This window comes from Anolis carolinensis, chromosome 6, assembly GCF_035594765.1.
Source record: "Anolis carolinensis isolate JA03-04 chromosome 6, rAnoCar3.1.pri, whole genome shotgun sequence".
Taxonomy (NCBI): domain Eukaryota; kingdom Metazoa; phylum Chordata; class Lepidosauria; order Squamata; family Dactyloidae; genus Anolis; species Anolis carolinensis.
Genome location: NC_085846.1, coordinates 37,799,946 through 37,826,498, shown reverse-complemented (window position 1 = coordinate 37,826,498; position 26,553 = coordinate 37,799,946). Strand labels below are relative to the sequence as shown.

The following is a 26,553-nucleotide window of genomic DNA, read 5'->3' as shown; positions in this document are numbered from 1 at the left end:
TGCTCAGGGAGAGGGAGGAGGAGGAGAAGCAGCAGTCAAGAGGCTTGTTGGTAGCGACTCAACGAAGCAAAATGTACTATTGGACGATGTCCCTTGTGCAAAGATAACGTTTTTGTAGTGTGATAAACTTTCACCATGTTTTTATGACAGAACCAATTAAGATCTGCCATTTATAACCCAGGAACAGAAATCATAGTGTAGAATATTAACAAATGTATTGGAACTCTGGCTGGCTACAGACCCATCTCATCTCCTAATTGGGTCTCGCTGATGCATACTGGGAAATGTAGTTTAGGGAAGAGCCTTTTGAATTCTTTGGCTTAGGGCTCCTCCCCTTCCCACATTTCCCAGAGTTCTATGTTGTTCCCAAAATGTGCTGCTCTTTCCTTTCATGGCTCCTAATGCAGAGACTCCATTAATTCCAGGCAGGAAGGCAGCCTTTTTGGATTAAAGGCTTTGCTTCCTTGCACTGAATATAAAACTGACTTCGGGAGTCTTCTGAGATTTACAGAACTAAAATGAAAAAGTATGGGGTAAGTTTCGATTCTGAAATATGTAACGTAGGCTACGCAAACACTTCGATATGGCTTCTGACTTAGAAAATTTCCAATTTTCTTACAATTTTCGACACTTCCAATTTTTTTTGCACATGCCTAATGTATGTGTGTGTGTGTATCACAACTTACAACAGTCTCTTAACACATTTGTGTCATCTACAGGTGTCCCTTGTATTCTATCCATGCCTACTATTGAAGTCATGTTGCCCATTTTGCTATATGAAAAACATAAGTGTGTTCTTTTTGTACTTGAGAAATATCCCACAATTAAAACATTTTGTGGTCATAAAGGGCACTGTTACAATTTGCATTTCAAAAGGTAGTCCTATTTTATATGTTATGACTATCCAGTTCAGGCATGGGCAAATTTTGGCCCTCCAGGTGTTTTGGATTTTAATTCCTAACAGCCAGTAATGACTTTCCCTATCTTTACAAAACTGAGATGAAACTAGAATTCAGATTTGTTGTATGTCTTTCGGGCTGTGTGGCCATGTTCCAGAAGTATTCTCTCCTGACATTTCGCCCACATCTATGGCAGGCATCCTCAGAGGCTGTGTGGCATGGAGGCTGTGAGGCATCCATGCCACACAGCCTCTGAGGATGCCTGCCATAGATGTGGGCGAAACGTCAGGAGAGAATACTTCTGGAACATGGCCACACAGCCCGAAAGACATACAACAACCCTGTGATCCCGGCCATGAAAGCCTTCGACAACAGAATTCAGATTGGTCCCATTCTCAATACTCTCTCTCTCTTTGGAAAGAAATCAAATCCAACAGGAGACTGACCCATAGAAGAAGAGACAGAGACTCACAGAAGATCACAACTCTTATTATGATCATGGACTTTTGCCCAGACATTGGTTAAAATAAACAAATTGTGCCAGTATTGTCCTATCCTCCACATGTCTCCTCCCAGAAACCCAACAAAAGGTCACCATTGGGATACTCCATTGGGGAAAGCATAGTGGGAGGTTATCAAATAGATTAAGAAAAACTGGGAGACTGTGGGTTAGGAACCACAATAGATGTCACCTGTACCATTGCTGCTGCTGCTTCTGATGTGGATATAGCATTCATGAAATAAGATTTCTCTGGAGAATATACACATATATTATACATATATACACAATGGAATGATTGGGTTGAGCGTTGGAATCTACCCAGCTCCTTTCTGTGGGGAATGGATTAAACATGATTTACATTGGATAGGTTTGGGTGTTGGCACGGGAAGGCTACTTCGGCAAGGAAGGGGTGCCAGAGTTATACAGAAGGCCTCTGGTCTGAACAATATTGGCCAGCAATGAATAGGATTAGTCCATTGGGTGTGCTAAGGCATTCAGTGTCCTTCGTGGGTGATTCAAGGAGTATCTGTATATGTATGCACATATTGAAATAACTCCCCTTTCCCCTGGAGAGGTAAAGATATGGGTGGACTGGAAATATTATTGGACTCATTTATACAGTGATAAAGAACTTAAGCTTTTCCATGTAGAGAGGGAAAACAAATGTTTTTCTATCAATTTGAAATTTGGGGGATGCCAATGCTGACGTTTTAAATAATCCCAGGTGTAAATATTTCATTTCATCTACTCATCCATGTTCATGCAGACACAAACATAGGATTTTCTACATGCCATACTCAAATCCAAACGAGAAGTTCTATAATGCAGATTTGAGTATTTAAATCCAGATCTTTGCCTCTGGTATAGAGATGGAAATGTGTTTGTGGATGGTGAGATGATAAATTCATTATTCGGTGTTGCAGGTTAGGAGACTGTCCCACAACATTCTATCCCAATCACTTGGGAAAGACCCTTTGTTTTTTCTTAAAGCCTCTTTCCCCAAAATAAACACACCTTGAAAGTGACCATTCATGCTGCTAGAAGTGCATGGAAGAAAAGAAAATGGGCATCGACTTGAATAGCATAGCATGTTCCTCCACAGTGCTCCTTAGGTAAAGGGCAACAGAGACACAACCACTGTGCCCTGTAGGGAGAGACTGGCTGTTGCGAGATGGCGATAGAGGTGGATTCCCCAGCGGACTTTGCCATGTGTAGAAAGCAGGGTGCACATAGGCACAGTCTTCAGTCCGAGTAGATGATGAAGCCTGAAAAGGTGCTGTATTTGTTGTTATTGCCCCCATGGGCTTTCCCCCCGTCCAGCTTGATGAACACCTCATCACCAGCGTCCAGGTGTAGGATGACACTGTTGCTGGCGTAGTCGTAGTTCTGGTCCGCATCTTGCGCAATGGCACTGGCGCGCACCTGTGGATGGGGGAGGACACAGGTGGGTGGAGGAGGAAGACAGGAAAGTGGGAGAGAAGGGGGAAGCAGATAGGAAAAAGGTGTAAACAGTGAGTGACTGTATTGGAAGAGTGAGCCATCTACTCTTACAGATATTTAGATAAATGACTTTTTGGACTATAGGTTATCCTGAAATCCAAAATACTCCAAAATCAGAAATCGTCTGGATGGTTGGCCAATAGAGTTGTGCGTGGAACCATCTTCCTTTGTTTCATCTCTTCTTTCATTACTTTTGTTACCTTCGGGAGCACATAACGGGAAGTCTCTTCCCTCCCCCTCTGCTTTGGTGAGCATGTGGCACTCCATGGCTTCTTGCCTGCAACCAAGATCCTCCTCTAGAGTCAAAACTTGCCTCCTTGCCTCGAGAGAGTGCGTGTGTGGCATGCAGGCCCAACTTGGGCATCTGCCTGCAGCCAAGCACCTCTTCTAAAGTAAAAAAAGTCAGAACTTGCCTCCTTGCCTTGAGAGAGAGAGTGTGTGGCATGCAGGCCCAGTGTAGGTGCCTGCCTGCAACCGAACGCCTCCTTACAGTAAGGAAGTCAGAGCTTGCCTCCTTGTTTTGAGTGTGTATGTGTGTGGCATGCAAGCCCAGTGCGCATGCCTGCCTGCAGTCAAACATCTCCTCTAGAATAAAAACAGGTAAGAAGCCTTCTTAAAGTGTGCACCTGCCTGTTGCTGAGCACCTCTCCTCTAGAGTAAAATAGCTTAAATGCCTAAAATGACAGGAAGGGGAGCCTGGGAAGCCTCCCCCACCCATAATGGGCCGATAAAAAACTGATCTTTTGGCACCCCAGAGCAAAAACAGATAACTGCCCTCCTGATTTTTGGGAGATCCCAAAAAATGGATCGGGGCCCGCACTGAAAGCTGGGACACAAAAGCACAACCCTGAAAGCACAACCCTAGTGGCTGAGATAGTAACACTTTTGCCTTCTGTGTGTTCAGTGTGCACACATTTTGTTTCATGCACAAAAGAGTGTATAAAATTACCTGTGCATATGAGGTGTGTGTGAAACATACATGTATTTCATGCTTAACTTGGGTCCAATCTCCAAGATATCTCTGTATCATTTGTCATAAGGTTTTTTCACTAGTAATGAATATACAAAAAGGATTGAGAAACAGACTTGAGGAACAGGGATGTGGACATCTGTCATTGGGCTCAGAGCAAGATGCGTGATTAAGTGTCCTCCCTAAATTAAACTACAGACAATACCATTGCTTTCTGGAATGCACGATAATACTTCTATTTTGTATTATATTTTTCATTTCATCATATCCCCGGGGGCCTCGGCATAGGCCCCCAGCACTCTAGACCCTAGAGATTTTCCCCCGTGCCATCCCATCCTCATGGATGAAATATCAGAATGCTGTTCTGCATCCCAACCCCACCCCACCCCCATCAACTCTACTATCTGTTCTACTCATCATGCTGGAAAGTCAGGTACTTAAGACATTATGTTTCAATATTAAACAATGACCATAGTGCTTTACTCTCAGTATCACTGGTTGTTGACCAGTGGAGGTTTGGATCTTCTATAGTACCACCTCTGTTGAAGTTCAGACAATGATACTGCAAGGAGTAGCTCAGCAAGGACCAGTTAACGTAAGGGTTCCACATCAAGCCCTATAAAGCTTCTTACTAACTTCCAATCAAAGCTAGGAGTTGAATGAGTAGAAAATGAAGATAGAGAAAAGGTGGACTCTCTCCTTAAATAAATACAGTTTGCCTTCCAGATTAGATTAAAATGTCATCTCTAGGAATCTGCTAGAAGTTGACAGCCGACCTACAGATTCCTAGAGAGATGTTATCTCAGGTAAAAATAGTATATATATTTTTCATTTGTGATGTTTTACCCCTGTGTGGCCCAACCCTTAGTTACCCAAGGGCCAATCAAACTTTAGTATAGGAATGTGAGGACCAAAAACATTCCAGAAAGAAAACGAATTACATAATTAATCATGAATTACATAATTCCATAATAAATTACATATATTGCTTTTTTGATTTTGTGTTGTACTGTACATGATTATTTTTGTATTGTTGTAATTGTATTATGATATGTTGTTTTTATATTTTGCTATATTGTATTGTTCTGGGCATGGCCCCATGTAAGCCGTTCCCGGGTCCCCGTTGGGGAGATGGTGGCGGGATATAAATAAAGTTTTATTATTATTATTATTATTATTATTATTATTATTATTATTATTATTAAAATATTAATATTTAATTACACAATTAAAATATTTTTCCAGTAAGAAGGGCAAGGGCCAACAAATATGCATTCGTGGGCCGCATGCAGCCCATGGGCTGGACCACACTGTTTTACCCTATTTATTCAAATATGATGCTCACCTTTTTTTTTGCCTAAACAACGTTGCCAAAATTAAGGTGCTCATTAGGTTTGTGTAATGCAGTAGTCTTAGTACTGAGCCAAAGCAAAAGGGGAAGCTGCTTCAGGAAGACCTGGAGCTCTTATTTGAGGGACCTCATCTCTAATTTAATGGCTATGGAACAATGCCATGCAATTCTGGTATTTGTAGTTTGGTGAGGCATCAGCATTCTTTGGCAAAGAAGGCTCAAGAACTTGTAAAACTACAGCCCCCAGGATTACATAGCATTGAACCAAGGAAATTAAAATGGATTTATTATACAGCATCTCAAAGTTTTGCTTTCCATTGATGGAAGCTTTGATGCTCTAAAATTTGTGTTTTAAAGAAGAAATCCTAAGCAGGCAGCAACTGTAATGCGTGCCTTTTGGGGCCAAATTACAGAGTTCATTTTTTGCCACTGTGCATTACATTCACTAGCAAAGACTTTGTTTGGTTTCAAGGTTTTGAAAATTGAGGGGTGCATTAGATTCAATGGTGCATTAGACTCGAGTAACTACTGCATTTTTGTGGGCATAAAGTGCCCTAAACTCCAGCAAATGTGAAAGGCTGACTATACAACAGTCTCAACTGGAGTTGATTATACCCTCCTCTGAGCAGCTCTCTGATTCCATTTGAGCTTTTAGCATGCCACAGTTTTTATTTCATCATCATCATTATCATTATTATTTGCAGTATTATATACCACCCTTCTCAACCCCGAAGGGGACTCAAGGCGGTTCACAGTGTTGGCAACAATTCAATGCCCTCAATAAAAAAACAGTAGAAAACATTAAAGTTGACCCGTCCTTAACAAAACATTAAACATTATTAAACACATCATATAAAATAACATCATATATCACACGAAACATAGCCATTGTCCGTAAACAGTCCTACGCCATATCTTTGAAACTTAAGAAGCTAGCATAGTGCAACTGTAAGATTCCCAACAAAAACAAACTCACGTGCTGCTGTGATCCTATTTTCCGTAGCATCTTATGTGCTCTCTCCTCTTGCCTTGTTTGCTTTTTTGGGGCGTGAGGATGTTCACTGTGACCCTTCAAAAAGCGCAGGTTATTTTTGAAGCAAGTATTTGGATATTTGCCCATCACTAGACTGAGCAACTTGTTACTCAAGCACAGATGGAGCTATTCTTGGGCTGCGCACGCGGGTTCAGAAAACTGGCCCAGATTTAAGCTGGGCGGGATTCCCCCCACTCCTTGCAATGCCCAAAGGCTCAGAAGTAGTTTTGAGAACCGCTTGATTGATAAGAAATAGGGGTGTTGTTCCGGGGGGGAGGGGGGTCAAATAAGGCAATTTTCCCTTAAAAATTCTACCCCATCAAATGAAAATTTCCTTCCTTCTCCAATGCATTGCAGTAACAATTTAGGAATCCAAGGAGAAAGGGAGGCAAAGTTACCAAGGGATTGCCAATGCAGTAAAAATAATTTTCCAAAGTATGAACTATTTGCAGAGTCTTATTCTCTGCGATGTTAGACATTTTGGCACTGAAGAAAAAAAGTTTTGTGGCAGCAGAGTTTTTTGTTTGCCTCAATTTTGCCACTATCCCCTGTAGCTATATTCCTGGTGAGAGGAGTGCTAGGTTTTAAACATGAAGCAGACACCTGAAGGAACTCTGGAGTGAAACCTGAGCTTGCAAAAAAAAATAAAAATCCCTTTTTAAACTGTAACTCCCAGAATAGCAGAGTAGCATTTGTCAACCTCTGAACAAATCATTCATTCCTCACATATGGAAGTACAGGCAGTCCCTGAGTTACAAACATCCAACGTACATATGACTCATAGTTAAGAAAAGGGGTGAGACAACAGGAAGCAAGGGAAATCTACCCATCGGAATGGAAATTCACTCCTGAAAGAATTATCAAGGTACAGTAGAGTCCAAGCCTCGCTTATCCAAGCCTCTGGATAATCCAAGCCATTTTTGTAGTCAATGTTTCCAATATATCGTGATATTTTGGTGCTAAATTCACAAATACAGTAATTGCAACATGACATTACTGCGTATTGAACTACTTTTTCTGTCAAATTTGTTGTATAACATGAAGTTTTGGTGCTTAATTTGTAAAATCATAACCTAATTTGATGTTTAATAGGCTTTTCCTTGATCAGTCCTTATAATCCAAGATATTCGCTTATCCAAGCTTCTGCCGGCCCGTTTAGCTTGGATTACTGAGACTCTACTGTAGTCTCTATCACCAATCCTTGTTTCTACAACAAGCCAAATTTTTCAAAATCCAATTATCACAGGGACAGAAAGTGAAGTGAAATCTTCTGAACAGGAGCAGAGACTGCATACAATGGTGTAGTAAAATGGTGTCCCTAATATAAAACGGCAAAATCAAGGTTTGCCTTTTTGGAACATTTTTGAAAAATCTACTCAATGTCGTGGATTGTTGAAACTGTGGAAGCAAAATCTGTAGATGTGGAGGACTGACTGTATCAATTGCCATGTATAATCACTTGCCTTTATGACACTTCTAGCCAGTTTTGGAAAAGTATTGGCTCAGAGACCTGAGAGAAGAGCCTTGGCATGCACAGACAGTGATTTTATGTGCTCCAGATGTCCTGATTTGGCAGGGAGAGTCGTGATAAATCTTCTGACAGTCTAGACTTTTTTCAGATGCTTAAAATATCCCCGTTTTAATCTCTCTCGCTTTCCTCTGTCGTCACCATGTTTACCACAATCTGGGTTCAAAGTGCAAAAATCATTTGTACTCAATTAACTCAGCTTGGAGCAGGGATGAGAGAAGGTGCAAAATCCTACCTTTCCAATGTACTTAGGAAAAGCCAACTAATGCAACCTCTCCTGGATCATGTCCTTCCTCTTTTAGTAACCTTTTCCCATTTTGACTATACTCATTTGTTGCCAATCAGATATGTTTGGAGTCTCAGCTGTAAAATGTTGGAGAGTTTGAAGATTGGCATATAGTTATTCCCATATTGAAAAATAATTACATATGGTCAGAAATGGGGTACCTATACCTTTTCTAGTGAACAAGGCTATTGTTGCAGGTGACTCAGGCTCACTGAAGAAATACAAGAAGGGAGGATCTAAAGGAAAACAAACAGTGACCAAGCTTTAGTGCACAAGCGAAAGCAGGTATGAGACAGGATTTTCCTCCTCCTTAACTTGCTTAGAAACTGCTGACTTGGTATAATATGCCTCTGCACAGTAAGGGGCCTTTGCCAGCCATATGCCCCCTGTACCACATGACTAGCAGATAGGATGTCTACCTCAGCACTCCTTCTGCCCCCCTTGGCTGCTTCAGGCGAAGATCCTTTCAGCAGTTATCTGGACTTGTTTTTGCCTTTCTACAAACCAGGTTTTTCCTATCTCTGTAGAATCAGTGAAAATAGTATCCTTAAAAAGAAAAGCCTGTTCTGTGGCAAAAACATAGGGGCGAGTAACTACAAAACAATTGGGTAGCAATCCCCTTAATACCCCACATGACTCTATACATGACCTTATACTCTCTCCTGATGGCATATGGCTGTGGTCTTCCTGGCCAAAATGGCAACCAGAATTGTCAACATTATGCCACTGAAAACATTTTAAAATCTGGAGGGTTCAGAGAACCTTAAAGGATTGGCAGGAGACTTTATGGGCCACAAAAGTGGAATCCAGGTTCCCATGCAGCCCACTGAGTAGATTTTCCTCACTGCTACTCTAACAGCCCCTTATCTGCTGGCATTGTAAAGTGGTCATAGTTTCACCAGTGCTTTCACCTGTTGCTTTCTGCAGATCCAGCTGCCAAAGAACAAGCCAGATTGACATCTGACGATGTTGGCTAAGGGATTCTGGGACCCAGATTCATTCAAAGTAACATTTGTAAGCTCAGATTAGGTACAGATTTTTATGGTAGTATACACTAGAGTTCTGTGCAGAATTAGTTTGTTTCATTTCTTTCATTTCTTTGGGAGCACAAAACTGGAAGCCCCCTCCCTGTACAAAAATCAGCTTGACACAAAAGGAAGCTGGAGCTGATTCTGGTTCCAAGCTTGCTTTCACCTGTAGCCGAATGCCTCCCAGAATTGCCTCCTTGCCTTGGAAAGAGAGTATGAGTGTGGCATGCAGGCCCAGAAAGCATGCACGCCTGCCAGTACCTGCAGCTGAGCGCCTCTTACTCTACAGTAAGAGGCACTTGGCTGCAGGTACTGGCAGGTACGCATGCTTTCTGGGCCTGCACACCATATACACACTCTCTTTCCAAGGAGAGTGCATGTGTGTCATGGCATGCAAGTCTGGAAAGTGTGCGTGCCTGCAGTGCATGCAGCTTAGCGCCTCTTACTCTAGAGTAAGAGGAGCTTGGCTGTAGGCACTGGCAAACACATGCGCCTTCTGGGCCTGCATGCCACACCTGCACTCTCTTTCCAAGGAGAGTGCATGTGTGGCATAGCCTGCAGGCCCAGAAAGCGTGTGTGCCTGCAGTGCATGCAGCCAAGCGCCTCCTACTCTAGAGTAAGAGGCACTAGACTGCAGACACTGGCAAGTCCTCATGCTTTCCGGGCTTGCACACCACACACACACACTCTTTCCAAGGAGAGACATGTGTGGCATGACATGCAGGTCCAGAAAACACGTGTGCCTGCAGTGCATGCAGCTGAGCGCCTCTTACTCTAAAGTAACAGGCGCCTGGCTGTAGGCACTGGCAGACGCATGCGCCTTCTGGGTCTGTATGCCACAACCGCACTCTATTTCCAAGGAGAGTGCATGTGTGGCATGATGTGCAGGGCCAGAAGGCGAGTGTGCCTACTCTAGAGTAGAAACAGCAGGTAAGAAGCCTCCTTAATGTGCACGCCAGGAAGGGGAGCCTGGGTGGGAAGCCCCCCCCCCAAATGGTCTGATAGAAAACTGATCTTCATGGCTCCAAACAGAAAACATATATCTGCCCTCCCAATTTCGGGAGGCTCACCCCAAAAAAGACTGGGACCCCCACCAAAAGCTGGGACACAAAATGGGTCAAGGTTTACCCCGAATGCACAACCCTAGTATACACAGTAGTTAATAATTTGAAATACTAAAAGAACATGCAACTCTGCTTTCAGTTCTTTAAAGTTGAAACGTGTAAAAATATTTCAAACAGCTAAAAGAAAATCCAAATTTCAAATGTCTGGGCAAATAAAAAGTCTTTAAATTGGTGCTGAACATAGTAGAACAGTTGCACCAAGTCATAATGTACTTCCTAAAGAGTAAAACTGGGATGCCACCACTAGTTGATTCCTTTAAAATGTTTATATGTAATGCATATATTGAAATATGCACACCCATGGTACTTTCATGGTACTTTGGCAAACAAAGTAGTTTAAAAACATTCAGCAGTTTGTGAACTGTATGGGGGTTATTAACTAGGGAGTAATCAATGCCAGAAGGTGGGCAGTTAATCATTCATTCACAGTTCCAACTCCTGACAATGCAGCTGGACATATTTCTGGTATTTAAGGCCGTTGGCATGGGAAAAAAGAGGGGATGCAGAGGACACCTGGATGAATTTAAATGGGATAAGTATCTTCCTTTCATGTGTCTTTCTCCTCCAAACTATCCCCAGAAGGCAGCAATCTTTCTTAACATGTAGACTATATAGGGATAGGAGAGAAATTCACTTAGTTTGTGAACTACAAAGTTATCAACATTTGACGTGAGCCAATCCACCCAGACCCAAGACTTCAAGTACTTTACTCCACTCGTGTGAGTCTACATCAATACTTGCTGGATGCTAGCTTGTATGTTCTTTAATAGGAATCCAGACACAGTATAAATCTGTAGTAACTTCCTATTCCTTTGTCAGTCTGACTACTTGTTTCCCAGACCAATCTTTTCCCACATCATGTTCTCTTGGTTCTCTCACCTTTCACACTCTCTTGTTTTCATAACAGTATGTTACATCCAGGTTAACATGTCTTTTCATATGAGTCTATACCAGCTTGAAGGTCTTTAGGGGAGGAACTTCTCTTTATCCCACCACCTTCAAAAGTATGGCTGGTGGGAACATGTGTTAGTTGTTCATCTTCTGCTTTGCCAATTGGTTGCCATACTGGAGAGATCCTCACTGTTTCACAAATTTCCCAACTGCTGAAGCTATATTCTGCTTTCTTTTGTATTTCTGTAGTTCTATAGAAACTGGCTTCAGCGAAAGAATCTGTTTGTTGCTTTTGGAAAAAGGAATCACAGCTGTTGCTGTGGCTGCAACTGCTGCCGCCACCATATTTTTAAAATGTGGCACTTTGTTTGTGAACTGCCATGCTCCCAACCCTTCTGGCTGTAATGGGAGAGCTGTTTCAGTGTCAAAAGTCGTTTGCTCCTCTTATACACTTATCTCTAGCCCTGGTTCCCTGGTGGGTGTTAAGACAGTGAGAGCGCAGGCATCTTTGCCACTCGAGAGCTGAGAGCCCTGTGATCAGCTTATATCTCAAAAGCTCTCTTAATTAGGACTTTGTGTTTCATGTTGAGGCAGGAAGATTGGATGGAAAGATAGTTTCAAGCCCAAGTCAAGAGGGATTCATTAGCTGGACACGTCGGCAAAGCTTCCCCGTTCCTGCACTTGGTCCTCTGCCATGGGAACAGTCATTCTCCTTCAACACAGGTCAAACATTCACTGTTTAAACAAGAGGGCTTAAAGCCTTTCCCACATATATTAATTGCAGTGCAGTGGATAGAGATGTGGGTTCAACTCTGAGCTCAGAAAAGTTAATTTTTTTGGATTACAGTCTCTTCTGAAATAATGATGACTGGTAATGTTTATAAATGGATTCAAAGAGCCATAATGAACTTTTCTACATTTAGAGTTGGGTTACAAGAGAGTATGTTCAACATATTGAAATCCCAATGTTCCTCCCCCAGCAAATCAATTTCAATCAGCCACCTCCAAATTTGTTAGGCTGCTAGTACCATCAGCCATAGTCAGCAACGCCTAATAGTAATGCTTGGGATGAATAGTGGGCGTTATTGTCCAATTGATCTAGCGGTATCTGACTGGGGAAGACTGGTTTGAGGGATTGCAATAGTGCTTGGATACAATATTTCCTTGCATTAACTAGAGAGTAAGAGAGTTAATTAACAATATTAAATGCAGCTTCATACATTCATATGTTCTCCACTGTGGCCATTAATAGCATGCTTGTAAAATATGTTCAACATCTAGGATAGCATCATTTTTTTTTTTTTTTACTAAAACCCAAAGCACATTCAGATCTTCACAGACTTGGAACCCACCAGTCGCTTCTTCTAAGATCCTTACTTGCCTTCTGGTATGAGCACCACTGCCCCTTCTGTTAAAAGATCTATCTGCCCAGTAGGCTGCCTACAGTAATAACAACAACAATAATAATAATAATAATAATAATAATAATAATAATAATAATAATAATATACTTTTTAAAATTCCATTCTTTCTCCCTGAAGGGACTCAAAGTGGATTACAAGCAGGGCCGGCCCCACTATGGAGGCACCTGACGCCACCGCCTCGGGCGCAGGCCCGGGGGGGCGCCGTCAGGCTGGGCGGGAGGCGGGGCACCGCCCTGACGGTGCCCCGCCTCCCGCCCAGTGCGCCCTGGCCCGTCTGGCCTTTTCTAGCTGGCCAGAATGCAGCGGAGGTCCCTGCAGGCCGCAATCGCGGCCTACAGGGACCTCCGCTGCAGTCTGGCCTGCTAGGAAAGGCCAGACGGGCGAGCGGGAGTAGCGGAGGCGGAGCCAGCTCTGACGCCGCTCCCCCCGCCCAGCGTGCCCTGGCCCCGCCTCCCACGCAGCGTGGGAGGCGGGGCCAGGGCACGCTGGGCGGGGGGGCGGCGCCAGAGCTGGCCCCGCTTTCACGCTACTCCCGCTCGCCCGTCTGGCCTTTCCTAGCAGGCCAGAAAGCAGCGGAGGTCCCTCCAGGCCGCAATCGCGGCCTGGAGGGACCTCCGCTGCTTTCTGGCCTGCTAGGAAAGGCCAGACGGGCGAGCGGGAGTAGCGGAGGCGGAGCCAGCTCTGACGCCGCTCCCCCCGCCCAGCGTGCCCTGGCCCCGCCTCCCACGCTGCGTGGGAGGCGGGGCCAAGGCACGCTGGGCGGGGGGGGAGCGGCGTCAGAGCTGGCTCCGCCTCCGCTACTCCCGCTCGCCCGTCTGGCCTTTCCTAGCAGGCCAGACGGGCAAGCGGGAGTAGCGTGGGAGGCGGGGCCAACTCTGGCCCCGCCCCCCCGCCCAGCGTGCCCTGGCCCCGCCTCCCACGCTGCGTGGGAGGCGGGGCCAGGGCACGCTGGGCGGGGGGGCGGGGCCAACTGTGGCCCCGCCCCCCTCACTAATCGCCCTGGCCCCGCCTCCCACGCAGCGTGGGAGGCGGGGCCAGGGCGCGGGAGGCGGGGCCGGTGGCGGGGGCGCTTTTCAGCACCCCCGCTTCCCATTAAAAAATCTCTCCGGCCGGCCCTGATTACAAGGTACATATATGGCAAACATTCAGTGTCGTTATACAGTTGACAACAAAGACAGTACATAAACAGAGGCAAGGCTTCCCTCTTTTTTCATCTCTGGCATCTAGAGGCTGTGCTCGACTCGACCATGAAGAGGTACTGTCCATGCCAAGTAGCCTGTTGTCCTTGGATGCCTTCCTGATAGAATTGCCTGCATGTTTTTCAGGGGCGCCTTTTACCTCCTCGCCAAAGCAGTACTTAATTATCTACTTACATTGCTGTTTTTGAACTGCTATGTAAGCAGCAGCTAGGGCTGATGACAGGAGCTCACCCTGACCCGTGACTTGAGCTACCACCCTTCCGGTCGGCAAGATCAAACTCTGCTATGTGCTGCCAGACAAAAATGGGTGTACTGTGCAGGGCAAACAGGCTAGATAACTCAAATGAATGAGCCAAGTTGCACAGACTTAGTACTGAAAAAAAAAAGAAATAAATAGTGTGAAAGCTAAAGGGGAAAATACAGATATCAAATGAGTGTGAAAATGAGAACTCATTCTCACTTGTCTCATCTGCAAGACTGTGAAATGATTTCTGGGTGCACAGACCTTAACCTTTCCATTCCTGAGCATAAAAGTAAGAGATCACATGATATAGGATCAACTAACCTGTCAATATTTTACTGCCCTAAATGGTGGTGAATCAGTGTAGTGCAGCAATGAGAGCGATGGATTAGGACTTTGGGAGACCAGGTTGCAAATCCCTTCTCAGCCACAGAAACCCCCTTTGGGCAATTCACTTTCTTGGCCTAAAAGAGGGAGGCAACGGCAAATCTCCTCTGAATTAATGTTGCCAAGAAAACAGTGTGATAGGATTGCCATAGGGTTGTCATCAGTCAGAAACAACTTGAAGGCACATTGTAGCAACAACTCCAACAGTGATATGTCTTGAGCAGTCACATCCAGTTCTACTGGATGGTTCCTGAGCCTAGATATTATTGCGGCCTCTTCTAAATAAGTCTAAAGAAATGCAAGCTCCCGTTATATAACCCCATTGGATTTTGCTTTTACAAATTGTCATCATTTTGCATTCAGTTGTTCCATTTTAGGAGGGCTTTTAGGAACAATGGGGGGGGGGGTTGGTTTAAAGCCAGGTCCTGTTTTTATATATTTGAAGGGCAATTTTTCCCTTGATTCTTTAAAGAAAAGAATCTTAGTGTTGTCAGTTGGCATCCTGTTCAGCGGTTACAAGATCATAAGTTGCACTGACAATCTTGTAATTGCTGGAGATTCACATTTACGGTTGTGAATGACCTAATATGATCCCAAAGCTTACCTTTGCAGCCTGATAGTGTTCTGACTTCAGTGCTTCCAAAGTGCTGAAGATTGAGGTGCTTAGAAATGATATCTGCAATGCTCTTTCAAACATGGAGCACCTTGAGGCAAGGTTGTAGCTGGACCATCCAGGGCAGTGGTTCTCAACATGTGGGTTCCCAGATATTTGGCCTTCAACTCCCAGAAATCCTAACAGCTGGTAAACTGGCTGGGATTTCTGGGAGTTGTAGGCCAAAACACCTGGAATCCACAGGTTGAGAACCACTAATTTAGGGGCTTTCCAGATGCCTGTTCTTGGTATGCCCGTCAGCTGAGAGTACGCTACAGACATCATTTCCCAGTGCCAGCCTCCAAAGGCTTTTGGTGAGTGTCATTGTCATATGTTACTATGATAACAGCTCTTCATCATTGTATTTGCAGTACAATCCTTGTACCTACCCTCATCTGACAAAATATGGTGTCTTTATGAAATTTCTATGTCCTCCATTGCAATTCCATGGCATGCTTCTGCCAGAAATTTTCATAGAAATGTGCCAGAGGACCATGCAAATCCTAGAAAGGACATCTCTAGGAGTTTTCTAGATCCTCCAGCATGATTCTATAACTTCTGCCAAAAGTCATTCATTTCAATAGCGTTTTTTTCCATCCAAAGTTTTATGTTTTCATATTCCTTTCGGGAACATATACCCCATGGATATGCAGGTTGCACTGAATATTGACAATGTAGGATTTTGGGCTTCATGATACAGCACAAAAGTGCCATTTCACTGATGCACTCTAGAGCTATAACATTATGTAATACTAATGTTGTTCCTGGGTTATAAATGTCATTTCCTAATTGGTTCTATCATAAAAAAACATGGAAAAGATTTATTAAACTGTATATACAGTAGAGTCTCACTTATCCAATTTTCTGGATTATCCAACACATTTTTGTAGTACATGTTTTCAATATACAATAAAGTCTCACTTATCCAACATTCGCTTATCCAACGTTCTGGATTATCCAGTGCATTTTTGTAGTCAATGTTTTCACTATATCATGATATTTTGGTGTGAAATTCATAAATACAGTAATTACTATGTAGCATTACTGCATATTGACCTACTTTTTCTGCCAGATTTGTTGTATAACATGATGTTTTGGTGCTTAATTTGTAAAATCATAACCTAATTTGATGTTTAATAGGCTTCTCCTTAATCTCTCCTTATTATCCAACATATTCACTTATACGACGTTCTGCCGGCCCGTTTATGTTGGATAAGTGAGACTCTACTGTAACGTGATATTTTGGTGCTAAATTTGTAAATACAGTAATTACTACATAGCATTACTGTGCATTGAACTACTTTTTCTGTCAAATTTGTTGTATAGCATGATGTTTTTGGTGCTTAATTTGTAAAATCATAATCTAATTTGAAGTTTAATAGGCTTTTCCTTAAGCCCTCCTTATTATCCAACATATTCATTTATCCAACATTCTGCCGGCCCGTTTATGTTGGATAAGTGAGACTGTACTGTACTTCCTTTTGTGGGACACCCTGTAGCACATTTTGCTATAGATTTTCAATGAATATTTAATCAAATCTCAACCAATTCACAAAAATGAAGTCTCTGGAGTACAATTACTACCTTCAAAGTAAGTACTGCACCACTAAACAGGAATAACACTTTCAAACTAGGAACAGAAAACTTTAAAATTTTGTTACATAGTGTAATTAATAGGTGTAATTTGTTTCAGAGTTTAAAAGAAACCCATCTGAGAATGGGAATGAAATGTTACAGATGGTGCTAGGAATTGCTAGAAAATAACCAAGACCTGTTTTGGATGGGTTTTTTTAAAAAAGAAAAGTACCTGACAACTGCAGCAACAAATACCTCCAGCAGCTTTGTGAAACCTTCCATTGTAATTATATTGTTCAGCGGAGCCCTGTATCATAATGAATAGGTCATGATTCAAGGCATAGATTGCTTATTGTCACTTGCAGAGGGAATCACCTCACAGGACCTTGGCACAGGAGGAAAATGGTGTGCTGGAAAGATACAGAGAACTAGAGCTAAGGGCTAGGAAGCCAAAAAGGGAAGCCAACAGAGCACGCTTCACCTGGGGGCTGCCGCAAGGATGCTGAACCATGTCTTTCATGTGACTGTGATCCCTATCATTCTTCACCCATGGCTATGCTAGCTGGGATTAATGATAACTTTCTTTACTAGTGGGTGTCTTAATCTAGTAACAACTGGGGGTGAGGCAGTACTCTACTTTCAACTTGCATAAGGTTTTCTGGGGCTATTTATTGATTTATTGTGTCAAAAGCGAATTGAGAATACAGTTAAGCTGGCATTGTACTAAATTTCCTTTGACCAGAAGCTGGCCACTTGGAGTGCCTCTGGTGTTGCTGTGAGAAGGCCCTCCATTGTGCATGTGGCAGGGCTCAGGCTGCATTGTAGTAGGTGGTCTGTTGTTTGCTCTTCTACACACCTGCATGTCGTGGACTTTCTGGGGCTGAGAGTGTGGGACTTGCGCAAGGTCACCAAGTGGGTTTCTATAGCCAAGCAAGGAATTGAACCTTGGCCTCTGGAGCCACAATTCAACACTCAAACCACAACACTACCCTGGCACTAATCTTACTTAGTTATTTTCTCTGTCTTGGGTTTTTTATTTTCAGTTTATGATCCACCTTGGATCCCACACCAGAGGAAAAGTGGCATGTGAATGCAATCAATCAATCAATCACTCAATTGAGATGTGTTCTTTTATCAGCTGTAATGGCCAAGGAGAACCAGACAGTGTGAGGTCTGTCTGGTCCTCCATATTTGGGGTGTGTTATAACTCAGTCTGAACAATGGGAGAAGAAAGGTCCATTTGGGAGCTCCCATATAACCCACTTTCAGAATTTTCAAGGGGCACTACATGGATTGGCCACTTGGAGTCTCCCAATCAGCAAGAATTTTTTTGTACAATACAATCCCCGTGTATGCAGAAGGTACATGTCAGGACTTCATGTGGAAACACAAAACCACAGGTAATAGCAGATCCTATTGAACAAAGAACTTCCAGTGGAAGCTTACTATAGAGTAGCACTGGAGGACCTAGGAAATGCCCAGAGAAGGACACCCCTTTGGGCATCACTAAGTATTCCAGTGCAACTCAGTGGTCAACTTCTGGTGGAAGCATACCATAGAATCAGCTGGAGAACCTAGAACATATGTGTCAAATTCAAGGTCCGTGGGTCTATCTGGCCCACTATGTCATTTTATATGCCACCCCCCCCCCCACCCCCCCGGATGCCGGACTACAACACCTTTAAGACATCATGCCTAGAGCTAATGGGAGTTGTCATAAAATAACAACTGGAAGGCTGCAGTTTGTTCTATTTAGCCAGGATGGTGACATCTGAATTTAGATACAAGGCTCGTGAATATGATATCTGACTATAAAATGTCCTTTAACCTTTCACCAACATCAGAGCTACAAGTGCTGTTGGGTTGCAATTTTCACTGTCCCCAGTCTGCATGATGAATAATCAAAAGTGAAAGGAGTTGTTATTTAATAACATCTGGGGACCCAACTGGGTAAAAACTAAATAGCACCAGCCACTATGTAAATGAAAATTATATTTGGCCTTCTGTATCCATGGATTCTCCATTCATGGATTTAATGGTCCTTTGAAGGCAACCATGACTGATGTGGTCCTCAATGAAAATGGGTTTGACACAGCTGACCTAGAAAATGCCTAGAGAAGACATAAGACCTCATCATATTGAGATAGGAAACTGTCCCTTTAAGGGTAGAGAATCGCCCCTTTTATATCGTCAGCAGTCCCATTTCAAGTTCTGCCTCCCTATCACACTCACACTTAGAAACCTAAAAGATGGCAATATATTCATCTTATATTCACCACACGGTCAGTATTAATTTTTTTTAAATCGGGAAAAGCAACAATATCCAAAAGCCAAGTGATCCCTTGCCCTGCTCAAAGCCCCTTACATTAAAGGAGACTGACACCAGTTTAAAACAACTTCTTTCCATGGGATAGAATTGTTCTATCTCAAATCCCATATTATGTAAGAGACAGTGCTCCAGGTTAAAACCATTTCTTTCCATGAGTTAGATGCAGGTAAATGAAACCGCAGATATCAGTCTCTTAGATATGAGGCTGTACTGTATTTTACAATGGCACAAAAGTAACAATAATGGGAACATTTTCGTCATGAGTTACTTTTGTACTGTTGTAACCATTAACAAATAATGTCCTCTTGGGTGATCAGAGTAATGAGTCAAACAAGCCAACTAATGAGTCAAATAGCTCCTTTTATAAAAAGAAACCCTCAGAGCTTAGGTCCGGGGGCAATGGCGCGTTGACATGCAGGGGGATAAAGGGAGTCGAAGATACACACTGATTCAAAACCACTGGCTCAAACCTTGTCTGCAGTTCGTCACTCTTTTTTATTTTTAAAGTTGGCTTTTAAAATAGACTGGGCTGAGAATCCTCATTACTAGGCTCTTGAATGCTGACGTGGTACTTATCCAGATGTCCTCCACACCGCCGGTCCTCTGCCTTTATTTTCTATTATAACGATTCCTCCCCCTCCGCTTTCTGCCTCTCTGCAAGGCACTCGCTAGTTAAACGCCTGTGGCAGTGAACAGCAGCTCGGCACTGTCACGGAGGCCATTTATCTTCACTCGTTAAGGAGCTGCCTTGTCACAGCATATGAGCCCGTTATGACATTATCCTCTAACTAGTGAAGATAAATTGCGGCTCCGGAACGGGCCTCCTGGTGTTGCTGTGTCTTCCAAGGGATGTGTGTGTGCGTCAGGGCAATGGGTCTGTGTTCCAGTTGTAGGGTTTCTCACCCGCGGCAGGCTGGATCAGAACCCCAAAGGCAGAGTCTGGATGTTGATGACCAAAACAGAAAATCAGCTGGGAATGATTGATAGTGAATGCCAAAACAGTGGTGCTAAAACTGAAAAAAGCTACCCAAGAAGATGTAGTATATACAGGACTCCTAGCCTTGGACCCCACATGTGAGAAGTCTGCACTTGGTCAGGAATTTCCCAGCCTGTCTTACAAAGTTGAGATGAAGCTTTCCAGAACTGGTTCTTGTGTTGTCCCCTAGATGAGATAGTAATCCAAGGTGCTGAACCTCATTCTTAAAATTCAGCACTTTGGATAGCTCCTATATAGCTCAGGCCCTATCTATCTCCATAATCGCATCTCCCACTACAAACCGGCACGGGCGTTAAGATCTGCCGGGGAGGCCCTCCTCTCACTCCCACCTCCGTCGCAAGTGGGGCTGGTGGGGACAAGGGAGGGGGCCTTTTTGGTGGTGGCCCCCCCGCTCTGGAACACCTTCCCCAGAGAGCCCCTACATTGCCCTCTTTCCAGAAGGAACTGAAAACTTGGTGGTTCCTGCAGGTTTTTGAGCAAGATTAGTCCCTAGACACACACACACACACACACACACCGGTTGTCAACTAAGACCCTGCTCTGGACTTTATCCACTCCCTGGCTCTGTCTTATGATGTTGTTTATTATGTGTATTATGTTTAACTTTGTTGTATGGTGTTTTTTGACAATTTGATGTTTTTTATGTTCATGTTGGAAACCACATTGAGTCCTCTCAAGGAGATGGAGCAGTATATAAATAAATTATTATTATTATTATTATTTATAAAATCTGGAATGGATTTGCTGCCCCAGGACCCTTCCAGACAGGCCCTATATCCCAGGATCTGATCTCATGTTTTCTGCTTTAAACTGGATTATATGAGTCCCCACTGCCAGATAATCTGGCATAAACAGAAAACCTGGGATCAGATCCTGGAATATAGAGCCTGTCTAGAAGGGCTCCCACAGTGGGTGCAACTAATGTAGATTTAATGCAGTTTGATACCACTTTAACAATCATTACCTTATAGTATGAAAACATGGGAGTTGTAGTAGTAAGCCTTCTCTACCAAAGGTTGCTGGTTCCTCACCAAACTACCAATCCCAGGAGTCCACAACATTGAGCCATGGCAGGAGAAGTGACGTTAAACTGCATCAATTATACAGTGCAGATGCACCCTGAGATAGGAACCACCACCTAGCATTGAATTCTTATTTAGAGATACTCGAGGATTTGAAACTGTCCAATTTCTAGACACATTGATACTATCTATACATCTTAGATTAAAGCATTCATTATGGTTTAGCTCTGTACAAAAATTCACACTTCATTAGAAGTTGTCCCTAACCTTTTCAAAAAAAATCTACACATTGAGATATGTATTCGAAAGGGGAAATAAAAATTAGAACACACTGCTAGATTTAAGAAAATAAAATTGCAGGAATGGAGTGGAAGTGAATTATGGGTTAAATCACACAAAAGTAATGTAGAATAGAAATGAACATAGTTGCCTAGTTTGCTACCGTGAGTTTGGCTCTTTTGCTTATTGTGAATGAATGCCCAGCGAACTGTATAAAGAAATAAACAAGAAGAATAACAGCTACCATCCTTAAAAGTCCTCATAATGATTGGCTTGGTCCCTCCTGCTCTATAAAGGTGAAAAGCAAACAAATTTGGAATAATATGCAGATTGAATGCCTGGCAAAGCCTATTTGGTTGCAGAGTAGCATCCCCCTGCCAGCCTTTTGGAAATGAGAATGGGAACAACAGCTCAGAAGTGTCAATAAGGACAGTTAACAAGTGTGTGAGTCTAGCATTTCATATTTCCATGTTTTAGTTTTCTTCAGAGATCCTTGAATACCTTCTTCTGACAGGAAGATCACTCACTGTCAGAAGGGCAGAGAGACAAACAAATTTGAACCAGGTTTTCAGTTTCAAATTTCTAAGTATTTAGCTGGAGTTGGCCAGACGGGAACACATCTGAAGGTAGTTGGTGTCAGGGAATCCACTGCTGTGATCCCACAAAAAGAAAAAAAAGGGGAGACATTCTTAAGATGTTGACAGATGATGTCCAATAGCAAACAGGCCAAGAGGGTTTCAGCCTGTAGACATTTTAAAGCTATCTTTAGGCGGTTAAATAAAAAAAATCTGAAGGAACTGCTCTTCTGAAGGACTGTCATGCAGCTTTCAGTTGCGAGGAAATTAGTTCAGGGCCCTCCTGAAAAGACATTTCTCCACTTTTGCTCTAACCCCCAGACAACAGTCTTAGAAAATCTACAGGCTGAAACAGGTTGAGCTTTTTAGCTGTTAAACATTTTACTTTTCAGCATCTTGAGATGTCTCTCCTCCCACCCTTTTGGTGGGTTCAGTGGAATGCTCTCTATTTTTGTTTTTTCCCTAGGTGGCTGTGATATCTACTGAATGCCTTTCCCTCCCCTTTATTCTGCCTGTAGATGTATAAATCAATACAATAATTGCATGACAACTGCAACTAAATGACTGAAAATTTCCAACACTCCCTCAGCCAAAAAAAAATGTAAACACTTGTAGTTCTTTTCATTGAAATCTTCCCTGTTTTGCGAAATAGGACGATGAAGTCAAAAGTAGGGTTGTGTGTGGAATTCGTTTCCCCTGTTTCATCCATTTCCTTTGGTAACTTCAGTACTTTGGTAGCACATAACCATAAGGACCCTAAAGGTATGAAAACCCACCTGACTCAAAAAGCTGGGACACAAAATGGCTCACTGTTTACCTGGATTGCACAACTCTAGTCAAAAGTCCACTAGAGCTGGATCTCCACTGCCATATAATGCAGTTTCAGAATGCAAATTAACTGCATTGAACTGGATTACATGGTCTACATTGCCATATAATCCAGTTCAACACAGTTAATGTGCATTCTGAAACTGTATTAAATGGCAGTGGAGGTCTAGCCTAGGTAGACAAGCCCCAAATAATAGTGAAAGATATCTTAAGAACTATTCTTAGGATGATGTTTTTGGTAGGGTTTTGTTTTCATTTTGACTATGAAATTAACTGCAATTGCTAATTGCAAAAACACAGAATGGGAAAAAAATATATTTCTAGTACTTGGCACTAGGGGATACTCTTCTACTTAGAATTATCACAGGAGCTGACCCCAAACATTTTGCAGCCTGAGGTGAAGCAGAAGATAATGTCTCATCTCTATTCCACAAACACAAGCTGACAGAACTGTTGTTGCTTAAGCTGCTACGGTTGTCTTCAAATAATTTTCAAGTTACGGCAACCATAAAACAAAACTATCATGAGATTTTCTTAGCAAAATTTGTTCAAATGAGTTCCTTTGAGGCTGAGAGGGTCTGACTTGCCTATGGTGACCCAGTGGGTTTCCAGGTATTTGAACAGGGATTTCTGAACAGGGATTTGAATGTTGGTCTCCCTGAAATATTTCTTCTGTGCAAATGGTGGAAAATGGCATCTGGAAGTGATGTCATGTCATTTCTAGTAGACTTGAGATGAGTCAAATGCCACATGGAGAGTGGGTTGTGGGAGTGAAAAATGGCTCCATTCTTTATGGAGTAGTCATCCCAGAATGGGTAAATAAGGAAAGGTTAAATGGCACACACAGTTTTGACCTCCAATTGAGAAGACTATCTAAGGGACTCAGGAGAAATTGCTAAGGAACTGCTGGTTCCCCTTTTTATCTGCCATCTGAGCCAATTGCCTCCATTTACCTGCTGGCAAGACTAGCTTTGAAATACATACTTGATTCATTCATTTCTCAGACTATGCTTTGCCAGTATTCCAAGATCCCCAACTTACAACCGCTGTTCTGCAGACACAGCTTTATGAATGCAACAGAGTGCAAAATTAATGGGATCACTGTAAGTCTACAGGTTGCTTGAAGGCCACATATCCATTGTTTGTAATTAAGGGCCACCGTGAATGCATAATGTTGTAATTAAGGGAGAACGAGGAGGTGTTTAGATGTACACAAATGTGTTTTTTATTTGTGTTCAGCATGCCGACATATGCTATGGTTAAACACCTTGCTCCCACAGCTCTCAATGAAAAGTAGTTTAGTAAAATAAATATAAATAAGTGAAAGATCTTAAGATTCCCAGTTTGCAGCCCTCCTCCATCAGTCTTTCTGCTTCGGGCAAAGGGCCTAGTTTCTTTAGAAATTAACCCCATATTCTTCAGCATTTCACAGATAAAAACCAAGGCATTAGTGGCTTAGCAACATCAGAGTGTAGACAAAATGACAAAAGGGATTGAGGAAGAAGACATAAGCTAGGAAGGACTGCAGCAGTTTGCTTTTGTCTGACTCTACCAGGAAAGGCAAGATTCTCCCTCCTCCTGTCCTTTCCATCTGCTGAGTTAATTAAATTCAAATTATTTTTGCTTTTTGAACTTAGTTGGAGATTCGGGCAGATCTCAATGGTGGCACCTCTCTGATCCCTCGTATTTCTGTCAACTATAGAAACGTTATTCAGAGAGGCTATCAAAGCAAAACCTGAGGGTGGTGAGCAGGCTTCTACCTGTAGAACTCAACACTATGCTAGGATATTAATGTTCTTGATGAAAAAGAGGTATTATATCAGATCTGAAACATGATTGCTCCTCAGACAAAAAAAAATGAGAGAAGGGATGAAACTGAATATCAAGAGAGGAACTGTAGCAGGAGAGTGCACTGAAGAGCATAACGTGCCATGTGCATTGCCATTCTGGGATAACACATCAGCAGAGATTAACACTTTGAAAACTCACAGGCAGGACGCATGTGCAACATCATAGAATCATAGAATTGGAAGAGATCTCACATGCCCTCTGCCAAAAAGCAGGAAAATAGCATTCAAAGCACCTCTGACAGATGGTCATCCAGCCTCTGCTTAAAAGCCTCCAAAGAAGGAGAATCCATCACACTCCAGGGCAGAGAGTTCCACTGCTGAACAACTCTCACAGTGAGGAAGTTCTTCCTAATGTTCAGGTGGAATCTCCTTTCCTGTAGTTTGAAGCCATTGTTCTGCGTCCTAGTTTCCAGGGCAGCAGAAAACAAACTTGTTTCCTCCTCTCTATGACTTCCCCTCACATATTTATACATGGCTATTATGTCTCCTCTTAGCCTTCTCTTCTGCAGGCTAAACATGCTCAGTTCTATAAGCCGCTCTTCATACGGCTTGTTCTCCAGACCCTTGATCATTTTAGTCGCCTTCCTCTGGACACATTCCAGCTTGTCAACATCTCCCTTCAATTGCAGTGCCCAGAACTAGACACAGTGTGATTCCAGGTGTGGTCTGACCAAGGCGGAACAGAGGGGTAGCATGACTTCCCTGGATGTAGACACTAGACTCCTGTTTATGCAGGACAAAATCCCATTGGCATTTTTAGCCGCCGCATCATATTGTTGGCTCATGTTTAACTTGTTGTCTGCGAGGACTCCCAAGATCTTTTTCACATGTACTGCTGTCAAGCCAGGCATCCCCCATTCTGTATCTTTGCATTTCATTTTTTCTGCCTAAGTGGAGTATCTTGCATTTGTCCCTGTTGAACTTCATTTTGTTAGTTTTAGCCCATCTCTCTAATCTGTTAAGATCGTTTTGAATTCTGCTCCTGTCTTCTGGAGTATTAGCTATCCCTCCCAATTTGGTGTCGTCTGCAAACTTGATGATCATGACTTCTCACCCTTCATCTAAGTCATTAATAAAGATGTGGAACAGAATCAGGCCCAGGACAGAACCCTGCGGCACTCCACTCATCACTTCTTTCCAGGATGAAGAAGACACATTGGTGAGCAGTCTCTAGGTTTGTTCACTTAGCCAATTACAGATCCACCTAACCGTAGTTTTGTCTAGCCCACATTTGACTAGTTTGTTTGACAGAAGGTCAGGGGGGACCTTGTTGAAGGCATTACTGAAATCCAGATACACTACATCCACGGCGTCCTCTGCATCTATCCTGCTTGTAACTATCGAAAAAAGAGATCAGATTAGTTGGCATGACTTGTTTTTGATAAATCCGTGTTGACTATTAGCGATGACTGCATTTGTTTCTAAGTGTTTGCAGGCCACTTCCTTAACAATCTTTTCCAAAATCTTGCCTGGTATCAAAGTGAAGCTGACTGGACGGTAATTGTTTGGGTCATCCTTTTTTCCCTTCTTGAAGATAGGGATCACATTAGCCCTCCTCCAATCTGCTGGGACTTCACCCTTTCACTTACATTTCCCAGCAACTGGTTTTAAGAGGTTCCTCTACTGGAGTTAGTTATTGGAGTCTTGGACTATTTCTTTAAATTTTTTTACAGTTCAGATTAAAACCTGGACTGGATTAATCACCTCGCTGACATTGAAGCTAGCAGCTGCCAGTGGGTGGCACATAGCCATCAGGAGTAGTAGACTTCCTTGATTTTCAATTAATTGTTCTGTTCCTCTTTCAAGGCCATTCATGTTGGCAGCAATCGCTGCACCTTGTGGCAGAGGGTTCCCTAGTCTTGTTCTCCACCACGAGAAGAAGGATGTTATTTTTATCTGTTCTGAATCTTCCATCATTCAGCTTCATTGGATCATTCCAGTTCCTAGTCTTATGAAAGAGGGGGGAAACAGCACCCAGTCAACTTTGCATAAGAATGGTTAAATGTGTATGGTGGCAGAAGTTTCATGAGTCAGAGTAAGAAATGTGTACGATGGACATAAACTTTTGTGGATCAGATCTTAT

The 26,553-nt window shown here is 42.9% G+C and overlaps 1 protein-coding gene across 1 annotated transcript in view; it reads right to left on the bottom strand.

Moving 5' to 3' along the window:
* Nucleotides 1–1,372: 1,372 nt before the first annotated feature.
* c1ql1 (complement C1q like 1) overlaps nucleotides 1,373–26,553 on the bottom strand; it is a 64,251-nt gene continuing 39,070 nt past the window's right edge. Inside the window, exon 2 of the mRNA XM_062984573.1 lies at nucleotides 1,373–2,823. Coding sequence (XP_062840643.1) covers nucleotides 2,644–2,823 — 180 coding nt within the window. The 3' untranslated portion in view covers nucleotides 1,373–2,643. The remainder of the gene's footprint in view (nucleotides 2,824–26,553) is intronic.